Raw genomic sequence first — 22,593 nt, forward strand, 5'->3', positions numbered from 1 at the left:
TTGATAAGAAAGACCAAATCACGTTTAAAGGGCACTCTTTGCATTCACGGATGAGCTAACCGATTTATATTTTATTTCAAAAACTTGAAAATAGGTAAAATTTGAACCATCTAATTAATTTGATGATGATTTATGACTGTGAATGTGTCTAGTTTTGTATAACAGAAAAAAGAGTACGCAAAGCAATAAAACAAACTTGTGTTGTTATCCAATTGTATGTTATCTTAAAAAATCACATGACTCTGTTTATTATTAGTTACCGGGGCGAAACTGTTGCATATGCATTAAACTCTTTAAAGTGGAACTCAAAAATTTCTAAAATAAAAACTGCACCGCTGGCGTATGTAAAAGACTTTTGTTATAATAAATTTATGCATTTTCTTGAAACCGACATAGAGACGAGTAGTGGGTAACCATAATCTGTATTGCTATTCAATTCAGATCCCAGAATAGTGGGAACACTTGGTACAGTTATAAATCATTTAAACAAAAAAAAGTATAATCAGATAGTCACTTCATTTAACTCATTAATCATTAATGAATGTTAATATATTATTATAATATGAATGAAATGGTAGTTTTATAGTCGTCTTATTTATCAAAAAAATGTTAAAAAAAACTCTTAAACAGTGGAGTATGGATCCAGAAATATTGATAAAAAAGGATAAGGTAGAAGATAAAAATGCACTTGAATCTTGATTGAGTGGAGTACAACGAGCTTCGCGTGGAAGTTAATGGCCTAATTAAAGCTACCAACCAACTAGAAGGAACCAAAACAAATTGAATTTATAAAGTACCGTGCACCATGCTCTTGTTGACTGGGTCTGAGAGGATGTGATGTACGAACATCATATAACTGTTCTTTTAGTAAAGTCGATTACTAATATGTTTCTCAAAAACTCCGGGTAAAACCATGCCGTCCTGGCCGGGCATGGATTTTGCGTGGAATTTGCGTGCCTACAAGTACAAAAATACAGGACTTTTTCGCGTTTATGTTTTTCTTCCTAAGTCACACAAAATAAAAAATTGCACGTTTCTTTAGAAAATATTTGTATTGTGTTTTTGCGTAAATTCAAGTATCATTTCTATCGTTATTCACTCAGAACACAATGTAGTTAAATAAGGTTCCAAGTTTGTTCAAAGGTGTTGTCAATGACTGAAATTCCAACAATGTTTCCGAAAAAAGACATACACGATAAACTAAAGAACTCAGAAAGTATTGTAATGTATTATATAAATGAAGGTAGAAAGGAAGAAGTGGTTGTAGTGGTGACGAAGTGGACAATGGAGATCATCAACATATGCGGCTGGTTTCACACACGCCCTATGGACCAAATGGCAATTCAAAAACCTATTCCTTCTTTACAGGTGTGTGAAACCAAGGTGCTTGCGGTAATGTCGGAAATTTAACTCCAACAACTAAGACTTCACTTTTATTTTTGTTTTTAAATAACCCTGTCAAATTAATCGAACTATTTTAAATTTTCATTATGAATAAAACATGTATATGTCAGAAATTGATAAGACTAACTAAAAAATCTATGAATGATGAAACATCGTAGAACTGAGTGGTTACAACAGTACATAAACCCAACCGAAAGTGTAGTTGAGTTAACTTCTCTAATAAGTCGCTGTGAACCAACTGGCGTCAACCCAATTACCTCACTTTGAGGTTTATTTGTCAACCATCACTCGTTATCTCAGATTTAGAACAATCATCAGATGACTGTTACCCACCAATCAATCTATAATAAAAAGAATTGCAATTAGCCGTTTCAACTACGACACTAGTGTATTATGCAGTAGAATACAGTAACTCGGATTTCTTAAATTATGCAGTAGAATACAGTAACTCAGATTTCTCAAATTGTGCCATTTGATCTTTGTATTAACTTCAGATCCCGCACTTCACAAATGCTAGAAAATATTAATTGCTGGGATAGAACTCATATGACTAACACCCTGACATGTTATTGGAAACAAATTTTAAACAGTGCTAACACTAATTTAAACATATTAAATCTAATTTTTAAATATGTTCTTGATGCCCAGTTTCATTGACTTTATCAATACTAATCTTCATCAAAGAAAATTATTTAAAAGAATCAAATCCAGTTCCATATAACAATTTTAATATACTAATTCAAATTTAACTAAAATCATTTTAAGTTATTTTTCAATGTATGCAACTACTTAGGCTTTTAAAATATTGTAAATTTTATAAGTAATGTGTATAGTTTTACGTTTGAATTACTAAAACTTTATATTAAATAATGGCATACATATCAAATACCATATCACTTTAGAATTTGGTACTAAAACATAAACAAAATTAAATGACCTAATTATTAAGATATTAAGATAATTATTTCTGCGTTACACAAATAATAGTATTAATAGTATCCTGATTCAAATTAGTATTCCTTTTTCTGTAACTAATTATTCAATTTAAATATATTTTATTTCTAAATTTATTTAAACTATGCTTATAGCAAACAAACATTTGTAATTAAAAATAAGAATAATTATTATTAATTAAAATTTGTTATTTACTAAGTCTATTTGTGTTTCACTCTAAAACTCCCTTAAAAATTCTACATATAACAATTCTGTCATACCTACACCAGATACATTAAGAGGTCTATTTGTAGTGAATTTATTGTCTGTACATTATTATATTTTTTTACATTATACGTCAGAAGTTACGTTAACATAGAAATCAAAATCACTTGAATTAAATGTAAGGATAAAAATCAAGTTATTAAAACTAAGGACTTTCATAGACATTTATTAAAAGTCTATTATTCAATGCAGTTAAAAACACATCCCAACCAAACATTATATATATATATATATATATATATATATATATATATATATACTGGTTTATCAGTAAAGTAACTAATATTAAGGGTGCCTATGCTTTTATTACAAAAGACAAACAAGGAATAAAAATGATCATGTTATATTTATACATTATCCATAGAATCTACCTCCCATAAGCCAAAGAAACTTCCGGCTTACACATACACAATATTGCACGCAATCCAATTGTTCCACAAAAACATTATTTTGTTTCATCATTTTTCTCCCTGAAGACTTAATAATCTAACTTTCACACGTTAAGAGAACACCTCTTCCTCCACCACCATATTAATCATACTTTGTTGCTACTTTTTGTCTCATACTTATAAACATGAACCAATTTACACACATTATATTCTCATCGAACACATATTTCTCATATATGAATCAAATAATAGGTAATATAATATGATAAGATAATTAATTTCAGTTCTGAAGTGTCAAACCGAACATGTCGATTACGGGATAAAGAAGACCTAGATCTATTCAAAAAAAAAAATCAATTTTAATTGGTAATCGAATTTTTAAATTGGTCTTTTATTACTTTTTTAAATCAGCTTGGCTCTCAACATTCCTACTCACAATAGTATTTTCTTCTATTATTCATCGTCAAGTTAACATGTGAACCACAAACATAAAGAAACCAAAATAAAGCAATTAAAAATTAGAGAACTAAAGATTCTTAAATACTTAATTATTGAGAGTAAAAACACATCAACCCCATCTTAAATAGAGAATTTCAAATTTTCCAAGAAATTCAAATACATTAAATTTGAATTATTTTCTTTTCATATTATTTCATTTTTCTAATGTTTTATTTGGATAAGATAATTCAATTCCATTGAATTTTAATTTTCTTATTTCAATAGAGTATCATCAAATGCAAAAAAAAAATATCACTTCAATCTTGCAATTATTAACAAAAGAAACTATTGCATACCTTAATTAAAAAATGTTAATGACATCCACCAAAAAATAGTCACATCAATCAACCTAGAAAACTCAAACCTACGTCGGCCAATAAATAATCCAATCCTATTAATAAGAAAATAATTAAAATCAACATAACAAAATTAGAACATTGATTTAAAAACTTACTAACAAAAAAGTAGAAAAATAGTATCAATCGCATCGATAAAAACAATCCTACCAATGTTGAGAAAATCCTAACTAAGGATGGTAAAAAAGCCCACTAATGACGTCAACTAATATTATAAAAAGACATGTTCAATATCAATTAAAAAACACAATTGATGTTAACAAAAAAAACAAACTAACGTTAACTTATAAATAACACTAACTTATATCAACAATAAATTAATCTTGAAGATAACAATAAAAAATATAATCACAATTTACTTTCATTATAAAAAAAATCGTTGTTGACATACGGTAAAAAAAAAAATGTCAAGTCAATAACATCTCAAATAACTCAAAAAGAGAATACAAATAAAATTATCATAGATTAAAAAAAGATAATAAAGTATAAAAAAATTTAAATTATTACTTTTCGTACTTTGATAAAAATTATTCACATAAATTCCTATAATCCAAACTACCCATTTTATTAGAAACTACTTAATTTTTTAGGAAAAATGAATTATCCTCTAAAAAAACACTCTCCTCAAAACAATGACTTATGTAACATAAAAAAAAATACGATTCGAAGATATGTATAATCTCTAAAAATATAGGATAAGATATATGAATCTATATTATATATAATTATAAATTATATAAATTAACTATAAAGATTTATGTGCATAAATATATAATTTTGTTTTGTAACAGAATGATGTTTTTCGTAACTGATTTAAAAATATTTGTTTCTTATTTTATAATCATAATAAAAATTTATATAATAAATTTAAATTTTTAAAAAATTAATATATTTCTCTTTTTAAAAAATTATATTAGAACTGTACTAGAATTATCAAAAAATCTAACAAATATTTTTGAATTAGACATTTTACCAATACAAGTTCTACGAGTGTCATACAAATATCGGTATTCAATATGTATATCGAACCGACACACGGTTTAAAAAGACACCATTTAAAAGATGAATCCGAATCCAAATCCAAACCTCATACCTCATAGACAACACCATTCAATTAAAAGACAAATCTGAACCTCATAGGCAACGACTTTTAATAAAATGTAAGGGTACTAGTTTGGTAATCCATTATTAACTACTAGGACGGAACTTTCCAAACGTGTCAAACTGAACATAGAGGGTAGTTATGAAAAAGACTTGACTAATAACTTCTACACTTTAATACATGCCATCATAAAAAAAAAGAAAAACAAAAAAGAGTCCGCCTACACAAAGCAAAAACTAATTGAGTGTTCACAACGCATTTTTTTTAAACAGTGTTGTTAACTAAATTTTATGAGAGATTTTAAATATTTTGTGCCCCAGTATTATTGAATGACTTTTCTAATTTTATAATTTTTATTATATTTAAACTAATTATAGATTATTTTCTTTAAAAAAATAGGGAATGTCGGATGAATAGTAATTAGTGATTGTTGACAAATCGAAAAGACCTAGGAACTAGCGACCGAAAGTTTAAGGACTTTTCCCGTGTATATTAAATGACCGACTGCAGAGGGAAACTACCAGGCAATTTCGTGGAAAATGACATTTGGAATTGTGATGCTTAAGTGAACAACTTCTCGGCATCTTCCAACGTTGACAGATTGTCATTCTAAATCAATCTAAATCAACCAATCAATCTAAAGACTCCAGTGTATTAAATCAATTCTAAAAAATATTAATTTGACACCAGTTTCCAACCTCATAAAATATCTTTATCTCCAATCTAAAAACTACTGGTCAAATCATCCCCATCATAAGGTTGCTTTCATTCGCAAGCAACTTCTTCCATTGGTTGTTGCTCTTAGCAACTACTTCCATGAATGGAAAAGGCGGCCAAAAAGTCCAAATTGAGATCCTCAATCAGATTAAGCTTTTGTTTTTTAATAGTTTCATACGAACAATGAGAATAGAATTATATTATGTAAAAACAATACAGTAATGTCGAAATCATAATTAATTATAACATCAAAATCAACATAAAATTTTAATAATCTATTTAAGAAATAATCTATACATAATATTCAAAATCTTTTTCGTTTTTTCTTCGTGTTAAAAATTTTGGCCCATCACTCAATCCAAAGAAAGTGTGTTTGAGATTTTCTTATCCGACCCTTTTTAACTTCATCACTTTTGAAACAATAGGAGAGTAAGTAAAACAATTTAAGATCAAATATTTATATTTTAATTTCATGTTGGTTGTGAAATTCAGAATGATTTTTAAAAATACAAAAGAACACTAAAATTCATTCAAAATCGATCTAAAATCATTGCTTTTTAGAAACATGCAAACCAAACATTATTAAAGAAACATTGACAGGTGTACAAAACATTTGAAGAGGAGAGTGCATGCGAGAAGGCTTAAGATCTACAACTATCAACCATTAGGGCATGACTTTTTTGGGGCATCTTGTTTAGACAACGTGCTAGCTATTCCGGCACACATTGGTAGCAGTCCTATCAAGTAGAAAAAGTAAAAACGATGGGCTTTGCAATCCACCTAGATTGCACCCAACTTATAATCTGCAGTGGGTTTACACAGTTCGTAGAGTCGAACTAGGAATAGAGTGCCTCCACGTGTATGGGGTAGACACTTTTTATTTGCAAGGAAAAAATAGAACTGCAACTAAGGAACAAACTTTCGGACTTTAACTAAGTTACTTATAAATCATCCATGACTGAATAAATATACTTGTAATAATCCAGTCACAATCTACATTTTTTACTAAATATTTTTATTTAATGTTATAATCCTAAATATTATTATTTAATATTTTTTCATATTATTTAATTATAAAATTAATTTTTATTATATATATTTATTTCTAAACTCATCACATCAAAATAAAAGTTATATACATCTCTAAAGATTGTCTTTTTCCTATTTTCCTAGGTATATATGTTGATGAATAAAACTTAATTAAAAACTATGACTATTTATTATCTTGAAAAGAATAATTTATATCATGTTATGAATAAAATTCAAGCAATTCTCACCACTATTATTGACAAAAAATATTAACAATCTTGAATATTGTACATCAATAATATAGATTGAGTACATAAAAAATATTATTAGAAGAGAATGTTTATTTTTCTTCAACATTCTGTAGAAATTACAACTGAATGTTTCGCTGATTATTTAGAAAAATAGGGTGAGAGATTTAAAATTTATTTTTCTTCGACATTCCTTACAAAACTACACACTTTTTCATCCCTAGTCAACATAATCCTGTCCCTTAGCCAGAGTATATTAGAGATCCTAGTGGTGTCATAATTATTCTCATCTAAATAACTTGCTAATAGGGAGTGAGACATTGACATAGTTACACCCATCTAAGATAACAAATTTAGATCCGCAACAGATGCACATGTCAGCAAAGTGGAAGAGAGAAAAAACATGTCCACAACATTATACGAGAGACAATAATATAGAACGAAAGACGTAAAACGGTCTTTGAATTGGGATCAGATCTGGAAAAAAGACGTTGGCTCGAGCCTGGCGCCGATGATCGTTTCCAGGAAAGTGGTCAAATGCACAACTGTGGCGGGCATGGGAGATCTCCGCGAAGGAGAAAAATGCACGGAAGGGTACATAAATATCGACCTTGGTGGTAGGTTTGTCGGTCAGACTAGGTGGCGACCGTGGCAGTAGAAGACGACAACAACGTCGTATGAACGGCAGATGGCAACGTCGGAGGTAAAAAGTGAAAATTGGAAAAAAAAAATGCACTAAGGGATAGCCAAATATCGAAATGAGACAGACCAATAAGCAATGGATGCTCTTGGAATGCACAAATTTGGATTAGGCTCTGAAACCATGAAGAGAAAAAAGGTATAAATTTATGTGATATAATCCCCTTGTGTGTTGGCACAGGTGAGGTACATATATCATACACAGCAGTTGATAGGGATGAGCCCATGTCCATGTACAAAATATCTATAATATATCTAAAAGATGGTAACAACATAGAAATGGTAGCAAAAGATTTAGCAACAATGTGGGAAATAATTATTGTTGCTATAGCAATCATAGTGAGGTAGGCTGCTACAAACGAAATGACAATAATAATGAATATGGTGTAAATGAAGACGATGGTGACAAAAAATACTAGCGATGATACCTATAATGAGGGTAGTGATGAGAGTGGCAGTGTTAACAAGAACAAGAACAATGGTGGCAAGAGTGGTGATAGTATTTCTAATAGAGGTAAGTGGTATGAAAATAGAAAGAAAGTTAATTCTTTCATTTAATTGCCTTCGAACTCAACTCTCTTCAGGATAAGAAATATACTACTCTGAAGAATAAACGATAAGATATAAGAATCATAGCATATCCTATTGGTGCACCAAACGAATGATTATAGCTAGAATTTATCCCATTATATTCCGACCATGGATCCTTGATGTTTTTCTTTTGCACTTCCATTACCTTTGACAGGAAGACCAAGTCCCCGTATTTATATAAATGACATGACTGAAGGGTGGCATGCTAGCCAATACCGCCCAGTACCATATCATACTTTAACAGTGTTTTGACCAGTTCATGTTTCTTTGAGCATAAAAGAAAGCGCAGATAATTGTTTCACTATTAACGTTTGTTTCAATAAATTCTCGCAAAAATGCAACTGTGGAAAGATGAGGGGTGAGACGGGAGTTGCCCTCCTAAGTGTGATGAAGAAAATGGAAACTAAGTGACATTGTTGTGGTTTACAGCTTTTCCCTGTCCTTCCCACAGAATTATGAAATTTGTTTAAGGTTAACGTCTATTAAAAAAAAATTGAAATTGCATTCAAATGAAATTGTTTAACTGGTTTACATAAAAAACACAAGTCATTGTGTTTCAAAACCACTTTGTACAACAACAAGCACAACACAACACTAGTTGGTTAAACCATACACGGCAGCATAGTGAAATGTAGCATGTATGTTGAGAGGTGGGAAATTCGTTCGGGTGTTCCGCCTCAGTAAGAGACTGGTGTTGACAGCGAGATGGCAACTTGGTGGAGGTGAAGATGTTTTTGAACTGCAACCCTTCTCTCACAAAGTTAACACTCGATGACCTCAATTTCCCTCTTTATTTATTGAATTTTATTTTCTCTTTTATTTATTTTATTATTATTCGCTGTCGGAGTTCCGTTAGATTGTAACATTGTTGTTGAAGAATGGAGCAGAGGTAAATTCTATAAATTATTGTGGCCAGGAGACATTTTCTCAATTTAATGAATATTGGTTTTGATTTGAAAACAAAAAATAAAAAAATATTGGATTATAAATTGGTGAGATGTCTATTTAGTTTTGAATTTTTCAATATCGGAGTGTTCCATTTTTTTTCAATTATACAACCAAATAAATTTTTATAATTAATTATATTACACAATTTATTTTATTTTAACCTTTTCCTTTTACATTAATTTACTACAAACTTTTCACTTATTTCTATTCATTTCCACTCCTCTCAATCTAAACAATCTCATTTTGTACTTTCTTTCTCTTCTTTTATTTCCTTTTCACTCCTCCTTTAATCCAAAGAAAGCTTAAAAAACAGAGTATAAAGCTACCAAAGTGTACTATTATGCCAAAGGTTTACCTATGTTATTATATCAATAGTAGTAGACCCCCTAGGGAGGTGAACCAAAAAACTGTTATACATATGGCGGATGGCTTATGACAGAAATCATAGCAGATAAAAAATCATAATATATATCTATAAGAATTGATAAAAAAGAAAAATATATTAAAAACAACAAAATCATAGACTGAAATCCAAGATATCTCAACTCAAAATAATTTCATTTTCAGTGCTTGACATTGTCCTATGAGTGAAAAAGAATTAAGAACAACGTTGTAGGATTAATAGAGAAAAAAAACACAGAATAACATGTTTCTGAAACTCTAAATATTGAACGTTCAGAAAAACAGAACTAAATTCTGAAATTTTGAAAAAATAGAGCAATAAGGAGAACAGTAACAGGCCTAATTGACAGTAAGAAGAGAGAAAAAGAGATGAGGCACATCTGAAGAAATGAAGACCAGGAGAAGAATCAGCAGAGAAAAAGAAAGACAGGGAAGGAAAAAGGGGGAAAAACAAAAAGAAAACCTATTATGAGTCATCGGATTTGTTCATTGGAAAGCAGGGAGGGGGTAATTTCCCCATAGCAGTTATGGCAACAACAGGTACCTTTTGCCTAATGCCGAAACTTCCATCTTAAGAACCAACCCAAGAGGAAAATCCGAAAATAGTTTGCTTAATAGCCTCTTTGGTTGCCTCGGAACAACTATTCATAATCTCAACAATAAGCAAAACATGACAAAATCTTAATTTGATGCCTCAGGAAAAAAAATATACAAAATATCAAGATGTTTATGTTTGAAAGTTTTGGGGTAAGAGTTACTATCTATTGTTTGGATGCAGGAGGGGAACTCTCTTATGTCCTCTTGTTTGAGAGCTAATATAAACGGAAGGAATAAGTTACAAAAAGAAAATTCCAATCTTTACATGCAAATCTATTTTGTTCTACCAAACATGTGAATAAATAATTCCCGTATATGAATTCCCTAAAATGATAAATATTTAACAAACCAAAGGCTCCTTGATGTCAAAGATATTGGAAATTAACAAATTGAAGGGGCCCATTTGCAAATTGCAACAAGAGAGGAGAAATGCGTTTAAGTAGAACAGTCGATAGAAATAGGCCCCAAAGCCCCTAATCATATCCAAATTTCCAACATTCACGTTTGGCAAGGGAAATTGCTAAATCTTTAAACTTTATTCCTGCCTTCTACAGTAATGTGCAAAAACAGGCAAATGAATTTGGCCCATAAAATCCAGGGTAAAAGAAGACATCGAGACATCTATCACCAGCTGAAGAGTACCCAAGTACTTGGTGAACTCACCCTCAAAAACTAGCTATTGAGAGGGGGAACCAAACACTTAAATACACCATCAAGCATCTCATACTCAATCTGGGACTTGGGCATCCATAATACCCAAGTTCCTAGCATAGCACCATCCTAAGAGTCAAACGTCTCTAAGCTTTCGATCTACAACAATTCACAATTGTGAAATCTTTAAACTTTATTCTTGCCTTCTGCAGTTGAGAGCCAAACGGGGAAAAGAAATTTGACCCATAAAATTCAAGGTAAAAGAAATCAAGACATCTATCACCACTGAAAAGTTCCCCCAAGTGCTTGAGAAACCCACCCTCAAAAGCTAACTATTAAGGGGAAGAACCAAACACTTGAATACTCCACCAAGCATAATATACAACACAATTTAGGACTTAGGCACCCTATAAAAACCAAGTTCTTATCACTAGCTTTCTTCCCATAACAGGAAGCATCATTGGCTTACATTCAAGAATATACCTATGACTTCTAACCCAAACCCATTTCTCCTTATTATTTGAGCTATTCCTTATTGGTTAAAAGGAAACATAATTTGTTTAACTTCTACTTTAAAATTACCATACAGAGGCAGGGAGAAGAGAAAACCACAGATATGGTGCATCAATAATTAAGAAACATAAAATGTAATGTATCACACTTCTCATAGTATGTCTGAACTCTCAATCAATGGCACCAGTAAAGCTAACAACGGAAGAATGTGTACTAAACTTACAATGAAACTTGATTCCAAACTCAATCAAAAAAAACCCAGAACAAGTTGATCTGAATATGCAGACTCAAATTATAACCTATAATCTGCCTGGTTGATTTAGTAGACATCAAAGTGAATAAATTGTAAATATTACCTTTAAAATCCCCTTCAACACTCACAATCAACCAACCATGCAATAGAAGGCAAATAAATACATAGTAGAAAAGTAAGCAGCACATAGAGATCTGGCTTCCGTAGAACAAGACAAAAAAGTACGCCAAGCAGAAAAAAGCAACAGCATATCATCATGAAAAAAATTACTTAATTGATATAATTTTCAGATTCAATTTAACTAGACTCCAGCACAACCCCTCAAAAAATTTCACCTTATGATACGTTCAAATACATGGGACTACAGTTATTTTTTACGTTATCATGCCAAGTCTGACCCCTATGTAACTTACTATTAAAATGACATTCAGAACATAAATCAAAAGTTAGAGTGAAGCAAAACCTGGATACTTGATTCGCTAAACTCTATGAGATGACATTTTGATAACTTCTGCACCAACCAAAGAAAGAATAAGTTACTTGTATGGCACAGGCTTCTTAAAATTATTCTTTAAGACAACGAAAATTTAAAGTTATGCACAATCAACAGTATGTTAATATATATTGTGTGAAGCATCAAAAAAACTCCAGTCTCCACCAGCACAGCTGACATTTTCAAGCAGTCATAGCATAGCAATGCCAAAGATGTCTGTTAATACAGTTTCCATATGATTTCTATTTTCTAGCAGTTATGATTCACGACCTAATAAAAAGTACTACAGTTGTCTGACTACGAAGGACAGTACCACCCCATGTGTGACATCAATTTTATCCATGATCTATAACTATATAGAAAGGGGATAGGGAGTTTTGTTGTACACATTTTTTTCTTTTAGTCTACGCCTATAACTTCCAAAAGAAATTATTTTATCCCCATAATTACATCCCTATAATTACATGATTTACACCAGTCATATTAGCATCCGCATTCTAAAAACCATCCACTTCAACTATTTAACTTTTATTAAATTTTTTATTTTTAAAAATACAAAGAGGCACAAAGTTCCTCCTTTCCCCTAGTACAAACAATGATGGTCCATACAAAATTTTCACACCGAAGTATAAGATTCAACATAGAATACCCAAGTATGGAGACCCTATAGCCTTATATTTCCAATTATCCATGACATTGGCAGCCTAAACGTATGAATGCAAAACTCCATTGTATCTCACATACTAGTCCGAAAATAGCTATCCACAACACATCCACCCAGTTCAAAGCAGAGATTTCTTGAAGGATAAAACTTGGATGTAGTTCGGGTGTTCTTCGTACTGTTCTGTAATCAAGTGAAATTTCACCTCTGTAATCCATGTAATACAGGTTTGTATTAAAACCAACATAAACTACTCAGGAAATACTCCAACTCTAATTGGAGTACAACAATAAAAGAAACCAAGGAACTATAAATAAAATTTGTTCTTTAATGACTTCTTTAACCAATAAACTCTGTATAGGAACTACTGTAATCTACCTGACATACCCCAACTGTCTAAGCCAGAACCCAGAAGTATAAAAACAAGTATTGGGGTTTCGAAACTCTACCTCCGGTATCAGGCCAAAATTAGTTTTCGGTGTCTTGTTGTCGCTCACCCAAAATGCATTGCACATAATTGTCAAATCCCAGCAACTCGCTAGCCTTGCAATTGGTCATCTCCAAATCACCACCAATCAGACCCACTTGATTCATCAACCACAAGCTCCTCCCACTCGCAGGCATCGATGCCCAACCAATCAACTTCCCAACATCCTTGGAACTCAAAACCCCTTTCGCAACCCTAATCCTCGCGTCCCTAAAGGGAACCAAACACTTGTCCCTGGCAAAACCAACACACTTCTCCTTAGCCACGGCTAAACAATCCGCCATCTCACGCACTTCGCACTGCTCCCGCTCCTTCAGATCAGAAAGTGTGGAACCCGCCAGAGCCTTCCACCATGTAGGCTTACAGTTCCTGGAAGCACTCACGGCACATCCGATCCTCGCCCCCTCCTCGCACTGCTCAACGATTTTGCGCTCACAGGCTACGAACGAAGACGCCCACGCACGCGAGTCCCTAAAGGCGAGCACGTACGTTCCCGCCGACGGCTCGTCGGAGCGACCCGCCGGTAATGGTCCCCGGAGTAAGGATACGGGGCGGTCGAATTCGATGACGGTTGAAGAAGGTGAGTAGTCGACGACATTGTCGGGGACCGATGCATCCATTATTGCTAGTTAGGGTTTTAGAGGTTTAGGGTTAATCGGTTGGAAAACTCGAAAATCAAATGAGTGCTGAGGAGAGAAGGGGAATTGATAAGTGAAAGTGAATTCAGACGAAAATTCAACAGTCAATCAGAAAGTTCCCTGTGCAAATTCTGGACGGAGAAAACGCCGCAACGCAGTGCCTTCCGCAGCCGCGCCGCTGCTCTCGACAACCGATCTTATATTTCTAGATCCTCTTAATCATAGTGACGTACAAAGGATAAGATAACGCGACATGCCAAGTATAAACACTGAAACATCATGCTTCTAATATTTGAAACATTTTACACTTTTTTTCTGTTTTTACTTTCAAAAAAAAAATATCTATAACTAGTTATATAAAAAGAGGAAACGTCCTCGAAACTGTTTTTATTTTTATCTTATTTCAACATTTTATTTTATTACTTTATCTTGACTAATTTCATCACTATTAAACACTTGTTAAATAAGAAGCACTTCATAATTGACATTGTGGAAATTATTTTTCCATTTTTTAAAACAAATATTTATTGTAGTATTGGTCTATCCTTCACTAGGTTTTTTTATTCCATGATTTTGGTGATTTTTTTTGTTGGTTCTTCTTTGTGTCGTTCTTTATCAGTTTTGGTATGTCCTTTCTTTATATTTGTGATTGTCTGACACTTTTGGACTGTTGGATCTGTTTTGGTGTGTTCTACATTTATGTTTGTGATTGTTCGACGACTTTGAGCTGTTTTTTCAAGAGGATTTGTCGTTGGATGATTTTTTATTAGTGTATATTCTTTGTGTATTGCACATAGTCCTTCTCTTCCTCACTTTTGTCGTTCACGGGATGTTTGTGCTTTGGTCGCATTGTGTTTTTTTTCTGCTGTTTTTGGCTTTTTTTATTATTATTTATATCAATTTAACAATTACATATAATAGTAATAAATCAAAACATTAATTATAAAAACAATAATTCATAGTAAAAAAATATCATGTGAATATAGAAAAATATTTAAAACTATACTTATATTATCTATACCTATATATAAAAGAGATTTCCAATCATAACTATTTTTGGTTATACACAAATTTGTTTCATTTTATCCTTATATCAATATTTCATTTTATTATTTTATTTTGGTTATTTCGTCATTTTATAATTTCTTAAATTTAAAACTAAAAAAATAATATTAAATTTGAAAAAAACTGTTTCAGACATGTGTAGTACATTTATTTGAAAAGAATGAGTTAAGCAAAACTTTGAACTGAGACGTGGTTTGATGGGTGGTTACTTTAACTGTTTCAAACTTTTGGGAATCCTTCCTTAATTTAATGAGAACCATGACCAATGAATATTGATAATTGATCCATTAATTATATTCAATTATGGTCATTCCAAAGTATTGAAATCATATCTCTCTTAAAGACTATAAAGTCCAACCTTGAAAGTTGAAGATAGTATTTTCAAGGTATCTTGAAAATGTGATAAGCATTAATTATCCAATATCTCTTTATGAAGAAGCATTCCTCTTATTCTCTACATAAAGAGAACTTGTGAGAAAGAGAAATGTAAGCAAGTGAAAAGAGCAACATACAGAGTAAAAGAGATAGTTATCCACCATAGTGTGAGATTATAACCACTTATACTGTAAGGATATGCATGAGTCAATTTCTTGCAAAGACGAGTCAGAAGGTAAGAGTGATAAAGATTGGGAAATTTTGAATTGAAAAACTGTTACAATGATTCCAAAGTATATTGATAGAAGTTTGTTTGAGCATGTGTCCACATACACAAATGCTTATGAGTTATGGTTAAAACTTAAATCTATGATTCAAAAGAAAATTCCTATAAATAAAGCATCTATTGTCAATAGACTATTGAAACTTAACTACACAGATGGTCAAAGTATAATGGAGCACTTAAATTCATTTAAGGGTTTTGTCAATCAATTGACAAAGATAGATATAAAAATTGATGATAAGTTGTAAGCACTTTTGTTACTCAGTTCGTTGCTTGAGAGTTGGGGCACACTAGTAGTCACGCTCAACAACTCAGTCCCAAATGGGAAGATCTCAATGGACACTGTTTCAGACAATTTGTTGATTGAAGAATCTAGAAGGAAAGAAAAAGGTACAAATTATCAATATGAAGCAAATGTTATTGAGAAGCAAGGAAGAGGTGAATCTCGTAGGAGAAATGAATCTCGTGGAAGAAACAAAAGCAAAGCCAAAGGTCATTCTCAATCTTGCACAAGAACAACAATATGTCATTATTGTAGCAAAGAAGGTCATAAGAGATCTGAATGCATATTTCTGAAGAGAGACCAAAAAGTTGAAACTGTTCATCCAGACTCAGTTGATCCAAAGAAGAAGAATTGTACTCCAACCACAACCATCGTCGTTGACGATGATTTTTGTTCTTATTGGAAAAGACAATTACCTAAATGTCGCATATGGTTATTGCTCTTGGATTGTTGATTCTGGTGCCTCTTTCCATTTAAGTCCACATGAAGATTTCTTTTCAAATTACAAAAAAGGTGACTATGAAACCATGAAAATAGGAAACCATGTTACACGCAAGATTGTAGGTATTGGTGATATCGTGTTACTAACAGACACATGAAACAAGCTTGAACTGAAGAAAGTGAGGCATGTTCCAAAAATGCGTCTCAACCTTATCTCAACGGGTAAGTTGGATGATGATGGTTTTATAAGCCACTTTTGTACTAGAAAGTGGAAACTAGGAAAAGGGAACAAGTCATTATCAGAGGTTCAAAGGAATGATTTTACATTATGCAAGGAAGAATTTGTTCTGGAGAGGCAAATGTTGCTACAGACTCCAAAGATGTTTGACACAGATGATTGGGGCATATGAGTGAGAAAACACTCGAGATGCTCGTCAATGGTGAAGAGTATCGTGGTCCCTTTGAAGCATATTGCAAGATGTGTGGCATCAAAATGATGAAGACACCACCAAAGACTCCTCAACTGAATGGAGTAACCAAAAGAATGAATCGTACTATTGAAAATAAAGTCAGATGCATGTTACAAGGTGCTAACCTCCCCAAGTCTTTTTGGGGTGAAATAATAAAGATTATAGTTGATCTCATAAACCTTACACCATCAATACCTCTAGATGGAGAGATTTCAGAGGAAGTGTGGTACAAGAAGAAGGCATCCTTCAACCATCTGAGAGTATTCAGATGTAAATCCTTTTTTCATATTCCAAAGGATGAAAGAAAAAAGCTAGATGTTAAGGCCAAGGAGTGCATATACATTGGGTCTCCAAATGATGAATTTGGGTACAAATTGTGGGATCGTATAAAGAAAAAAGTTGTTAGAAGCAGAGATGTTGTATTATTTGAGGATCAAACTATCAAAGATATTCAAGAGAAAAATCAATGTAAGTTCAGAGATCGCATTGATTCAGGGGGGAGATTCCTCAACAGATAGATCTTGATCAAATAGACCAACAGACAGATCCTGCTCACCCAGTTTTTGACCAGACTGATGAACATCCAGCTCATCCTCAAATATAAGAAGAATCTGAACCTATAGAACAACATATGCAAGTTGAATTGAGATGCTTTGAAAGAAGAAGAAAACCATCATCAAAGTATTTTGAAGAAGATTATATTACTTTGACAGATAATGGTGAACCTCAAAACTTCTCAGAGGCTAAGGAGACAATTGAGAAAGGGGACTAGATCAAAGCCATGGAAGAAGAGATTAACTCTTTACATGAGAACTATACTTATGATATGGTGGAGCTACCTAAAGGAAGAAAAGCCTTGAAAAACAAATGGGTGTATAGGCTTAGAAGGAAGCTCGAGACCAAGGTACAAAGCTCGAATTGTTGTGAAAAGGTGAAATCAAAAGAAAGGACTTGATTTTGATGAGATATTCTCACCAATGGTGAAGTATTCCTCCATAAGAGTAGCATTGGATATAACAGCTAGCCTAAACCTAGAAGTTGAACAACTTGATGTCAAAACAACTTTCCTACATGGAGACATTAAAGAAGAAATCTATATGGAGCAACTCAAAGGCTATGAAAAACTAGGCAAGGAACACCTAGAGTGTCATATGAAGAAAAGTTTGTATGGTATAAAGCAAGAATAAAACATAAGAGATAATGAGTTGTTCCTTTGAGATTCTTAGAAAAATTGATAAAGTGATTCTTTGGTAGATGTTTCATTCTCATCTTTTCACTCACTCTTTTTTCTAGTTTTCCTTTTCATATTTAAATTTACAGTTTAAAATTCAAAAATTGTGTTTTTTCATTTTTTTTTAAATTCAAATTTTTAGTTTATAATTCAAAAGTTATATTTTCTAGCTTTTCTTCAAATTCAAATTTATCATATTTCAAAATTATAAAGAATAAAATTGAAAAAAAAAATGTGTAAGAAGGGAATCTTCTCTCTATATGTTGTTATGTATATATATTTTTATAGATAACTTTTTTCTATTTTAATAATTTTATTATTTATATTTTATAATTTTATTTTATTATTTAATTATTCATTATATCTATAATAATAAACTGTGTTATGTTATATAATGTAATATAACATTTTTTTAATAATTTTTGAAGATAAATATGTACGTATTTAGTTTTTATTTATTTATTTTAAATGAAAGGCATTCACATCTTTGCTGTTTCTTTTTAAATCATTTGAAATAAATAAAGTGAATCTCCGTTTTTTTTTTCTTTGTAAATAATAGTCGTGAAGAAATAAACACGAGAGATGTTAATGTTTAAAAAGGACTTCTTTTCGTCTGTAAACATGGAAATTAATGATAAATCAATTCCCATAAAATAATTTATGTTCCTCAATATATATAACAGTATATTTTTTTTTATAATAATCACGTGTATTATAAGCTATATATATATAGAATTTTTATTATTAAAAAAGATTTAAAAAATGATATCAAATTGTAGGAGGATGTTTGTCATTAATTAAAACAAAATCAAACTCTGAATATTTAATAAAAAGAGTAAAAAAGGTATATCAAGAAGCAATCACAACCCAAATAGTGTTGTAACTAGTGAAATTCTTATGCATAATATAATTAAAAATATTATGTTTGCGTTTACGTTTGCATAAAACCTTCCAAATACAAATATCCCTCCCTTGAAGCATTACGAATATTCCATGTACATAAAACTTCTAGTTAAATATATTATAGATTTCAAGTTTCAGAAAACTAAAACTTTTCTTAAATCAAACACTACCTAAATTATATAAACTTTAATAGCCAATTTACCATTAAATGGTGTAAATTGTAATGTTTTTTTTTTATATTTAGTGACCAAATCATAACTCTTTTAAAAAAATAGATTTTTTTTTCAACAATAAATAAAAAAATAAAATGAAACAATTCACGGTGTTTCAATTCTTATACAATGTGTTTAAGTTTCACCTACATTAGTAAGTCAAGAAGTCAAGAAGAAAAAAATTAGGGCGATGCAACACCTTTCAAGTTTCAATCTTAATAATATCCGTGATTTTACGCAAAAGAACAGAAACTACAAACCAAAAAAAAACATATATGACCGATCCAACAAAATCATAAACACACCTAACACAAAAATGTATAAATTATTTACCCTTAAATAAAGTAAAAAAAAAAACAACAAAATGTTAATAACAAAACTTATTTTCTTCATTATCTCGGATTCCATAGCAGATTCTTTGTTGATCTAAGATCAATATTAGGATATTATCATTTCTTCATGTGTCTCTATTTTATTCTCAGTAGAAAATGTTAAACTTATATGTTATAAACTTTACATTAAGTAATTAAGAAATTTAAATAATATAAAACTGTATAAACATAATAATTTTAGAAGAAAGAAAGAAATAAAAGTATTTGCAAATGAAATCATTTGAGCATCATAATCCTCGCAAATTCATCAAAGCTAACTTGGCCATCCCCATCCAAATCTGCATCTCTGATCATTTGTTCTGCCTCTTCATCTGTCAGCCTCTCTCCCAAACTCATCATTACGTTCCTCAGCTGAAAAAACATCGCAAAACAAATTAACAAATGAATGATTCAATCAAAACCATGAATAAAAAACACGTTCTTTACCTCAGTGGCGGATATGTATCCGTCTTCATCTCTATCAAACACTTTGAAGGCTTCTTTCAGCTCTTCAGATAAAGTTTCCTACAAATTTATACAATCATTAGCCTCAAAACCTAAATTTAATTAATATATGCTATCATCACCAGTTTTTCTATCTTTTACCTTCATTTTTCTACCCATAATACTCAAGAACTCTTCAAAATCTATACTCCCATTACCATCAATGTCCACCTCACTGATCATGTCTTGGATTTCTTTCTTTGTTGGGTTCCCTACTATTGATCGGAAAGTGGTCGTCAATTCCTCCACGCTAATGAATCCTAGACACCACCAAAGGGCCAACAAGTCAAAATCCAAAACCCAATGAGAAAAAATAATAATAAATGATAAAATCATCAAGATGCAGAAAGAACACACCATCACAATCCTTGTCAATGAGGCAAAAGGCTTCTTGGAATTCAGCAATCTGATCATCCGTCAGTGCACCTTCCATTACTTGTTATGCAGTATCAGTTAACTGATATGGGAAAGCAAAGAAAATCTGAATGAGCAATGTGTTGCTTGGTTATCTTTGAATGAATTGAACCTGCTTCATTTTTCTCACACATATATAGATGTGTCATGTGATGCGGCAATTTTTATTGAAACAGTCAAAGATCAAACTCTAAATTCAAAGTAAAAGCTAATTTTCTTTAGTAGGGAAATTTACAAGTCAGACTTGGTGTTTGATCTCAATTATTCATTCACAAAGTCAATGAAAACGCGACTTCAAAGTTTTTGTCCTCGTTAAGAGTCGTGGACTATGAATTTTGTTATCGTATGTGTGTTACATTATTTTATAAGTAAAAAATAATGAAAGTTTATATATTTAATTTTTTTCTAATTTTTTGAAATGTTTTTTAAGAATAAAATTGTATCAGAAATTCGAGTTTAAAAGCGGATAATATCTGGTAGGTGTTATTGATCTTAACAATGTTTCAATGGACTTGAGGTTGAAATATATTTAATGGAAAATGCAACACAATAAAAATAATAACTCAACAAGAGCAATCAACAACAGATAATAATTTGTGCAACTTGCAAGATGTGAGGAGCAATAACAAATAATGGCAGCAACACAAAACACACTTCAATAAGACACATCAATTTTTAACGTGGAAAACCTTTTTAATGTGAAGTAAAACCCCCGGACACAAGCCAATTAATCAAGTTCCTCTATGATCAAAGTTATGGTTACAAGAGAGTTTCAAATCACAGCACAAATTGTGCTCAATAACCAGCCAAATAACAATACAACATAGATGAAACAGAGAACAAGAAACCTGAAAAATTCACAAAACTGCAGCTACCGTACGCGGCCTATATGTCACTGTTCCGGTTACTTTTGGACAATCCGAACGGTCCAATTGAAGCAACACGAGCTATGAACCTGCTGACAAAATTTCAGCCCGATCTAACGGTGGAAGAAACAGAAGCAGCAATCCGAAAGTTTTCATCCTCACTAGAAACGCTGAGAATGCTGCTGCAGTGTGAGATGAATTTCTCACTGTTCAAACAATATCTGCAAGATCTGAACGGTCATATTGAATTCACTTGAAGTATGAACCTGCTTACAAAATTTCAGCCCGATCCAACCGTGAACAAAGAGTCAGTGGCGGCTGGAAGTTGCTGAGCGAAACTTTCTCTCTCTTTAATCTTTTCTCTGTCTATCTCTCTGTTCGAAAAACTCAAAAGTTTAATATTGGATTGGGTCTCCACATAGAAAATGAGCTCAACCCAACAATATTGACGTCGTCAATGAGAATCGAACTCATGCATTCCTTTAGCCCTTGACTAGGATTTATTATGATAAGTTTAATATAGTCTTCTATCACTTAGGAATCGAGGCAAATGACAGTTATTTTCTTAATCTTTTAAAATGTCTTTTAAAAATAAAACCATGACAAAACTTCAAGCGAAAAACAAATAATACTTTAAATACGATGATTGATCGTGACTATACTATTTCAACGTACTTGAAGTCGAAAGCGAGAACAAGTAAACTGCAACATGTGTTAAGTTTACATTCTTTGAAATGAAACCATATGTTATGTTTACATTTCATTAAAATGAACCCAGTGTTGTCATGGAAACTTCACTACGAATGAGACACAGAAGTTTATGGCTTCACGTGGAGAATCTGATTTCAAACAAATACGAACCTTTCGTGAATACGCGTATTGAATGTTTGATCAAATTTATTATCATTGACTCGGCCCCGTGATTTCCAGAAAAATACTTAGTCATTTCTTGTGTTTTTGTATGGTCTAGAAGTTCAACCTTCCTAAGTCCCTATGTAACATGTAATAATATCAATCGCTATTCCTTTATCAACCATTGAAATTACTTACTTTACCTTATAAAGTAAGTTACATCATTAAAATTGATTTTTTTTAAAAAAGGGTTTGAAGTTCCCATATTTATGTGCGTGAGATAGGAATCTCAGATGGCAAATGTAAATTGAATGGGACACTGATTAATTTTAAGACACTCCTAAAGTGGTTTCTTTATTGACCCATGCAGTGAATGGAATTAAACAAATTCCATCTTCAAAACCCCACATAAATTAAATTAGATCAAAG

At 31.7% G+C, this 22,593-nt stretch overlaps 2 protein-coding genes across 10 annotated transcripts; both read right to left on the reverse strand.

The window, feature by feature from the left end:
• Positions 1-575: 575 nt before the first annotated feature.
• On the reverse strand, positions 576-14,205 carry LOC137814247 (uncharacterized). 9 transcript variants are annotated; one of them, XM_068616861.1, is made up of 4 exons: positions 13,219-14,205; positions 12,853-12,952; positions 12,079-12,126; positions 1,464-1,745 (listed from the first exon to the last, which is right to left on the reverse strand). In XM_068616861.1, exon 1 carries the CDS (start codon positions 13,874-13,876, stop codon positions 13,238-13,240), a length of 639 nt encoding a protein of 212 aa, XP_068472962.1. In that variant the 5' UTR covers positions 13,877-14,205; the 3' UTR covers positions 1,464-1,745; positions 12,079-12,126; positions 12,853-12,952; positions 13,219-13,237. The 9 variants fall into 9 exon arrangements, with proteins under 9 accessions (XP_068472964.1, XP_068472965.1, XP_068472962.1 ...); XM_068616860.1 differs by having other exon boundaries at positions 12,853-12,976; XM_068616867.1 differs by having other exon boundaries at positions 1,528-1,962; positions 12,853-12,976.
• A 5,319-nt stretch (positions 14,206-19,524) lies between these two features.
• LOC137814248 (calmodulin-3-like) lies at positions 19,525-20,568 on the reverse strand. The gene is made up of 4 exons (XM_068616868.1): positions 20,390-20,568; positions 20,135-20,292; positions 19,976-20,053; positions 19,525-19,900 (listed from the first exon to the last, which is right to left on the reverse strand). The coding sequence occupies exons 1-4, from the start codon at positions 20,463-20,465 to the stop codon at positions 19,766-19,768; spliced, it is 447 nt and encodes a 148-aa protein (XP_068472969.1). The 5' UTR covers positions 20,466-20,568; the 3' UTR covers positions 19,525-19,765.
• Positions 20,569-22,593: the final 2,025 nt, after the last annotated feature.

Source organism: Phaseolus vulgaris, chromosome 1, assembly GCF_000499845.2.
Source record: "Phaseolus vulgaris cultivar G19833 chromosome 1, P. vulgaris v2.0, whole genome shotgun sequence".
NCBI classification, from domain to species: Eukaryota; Viridiplantae; Streptophyta; class Magnoliopsida; order Fabales; family Fabaceae; genus Phaseolus; species Phaseolus vulgaris.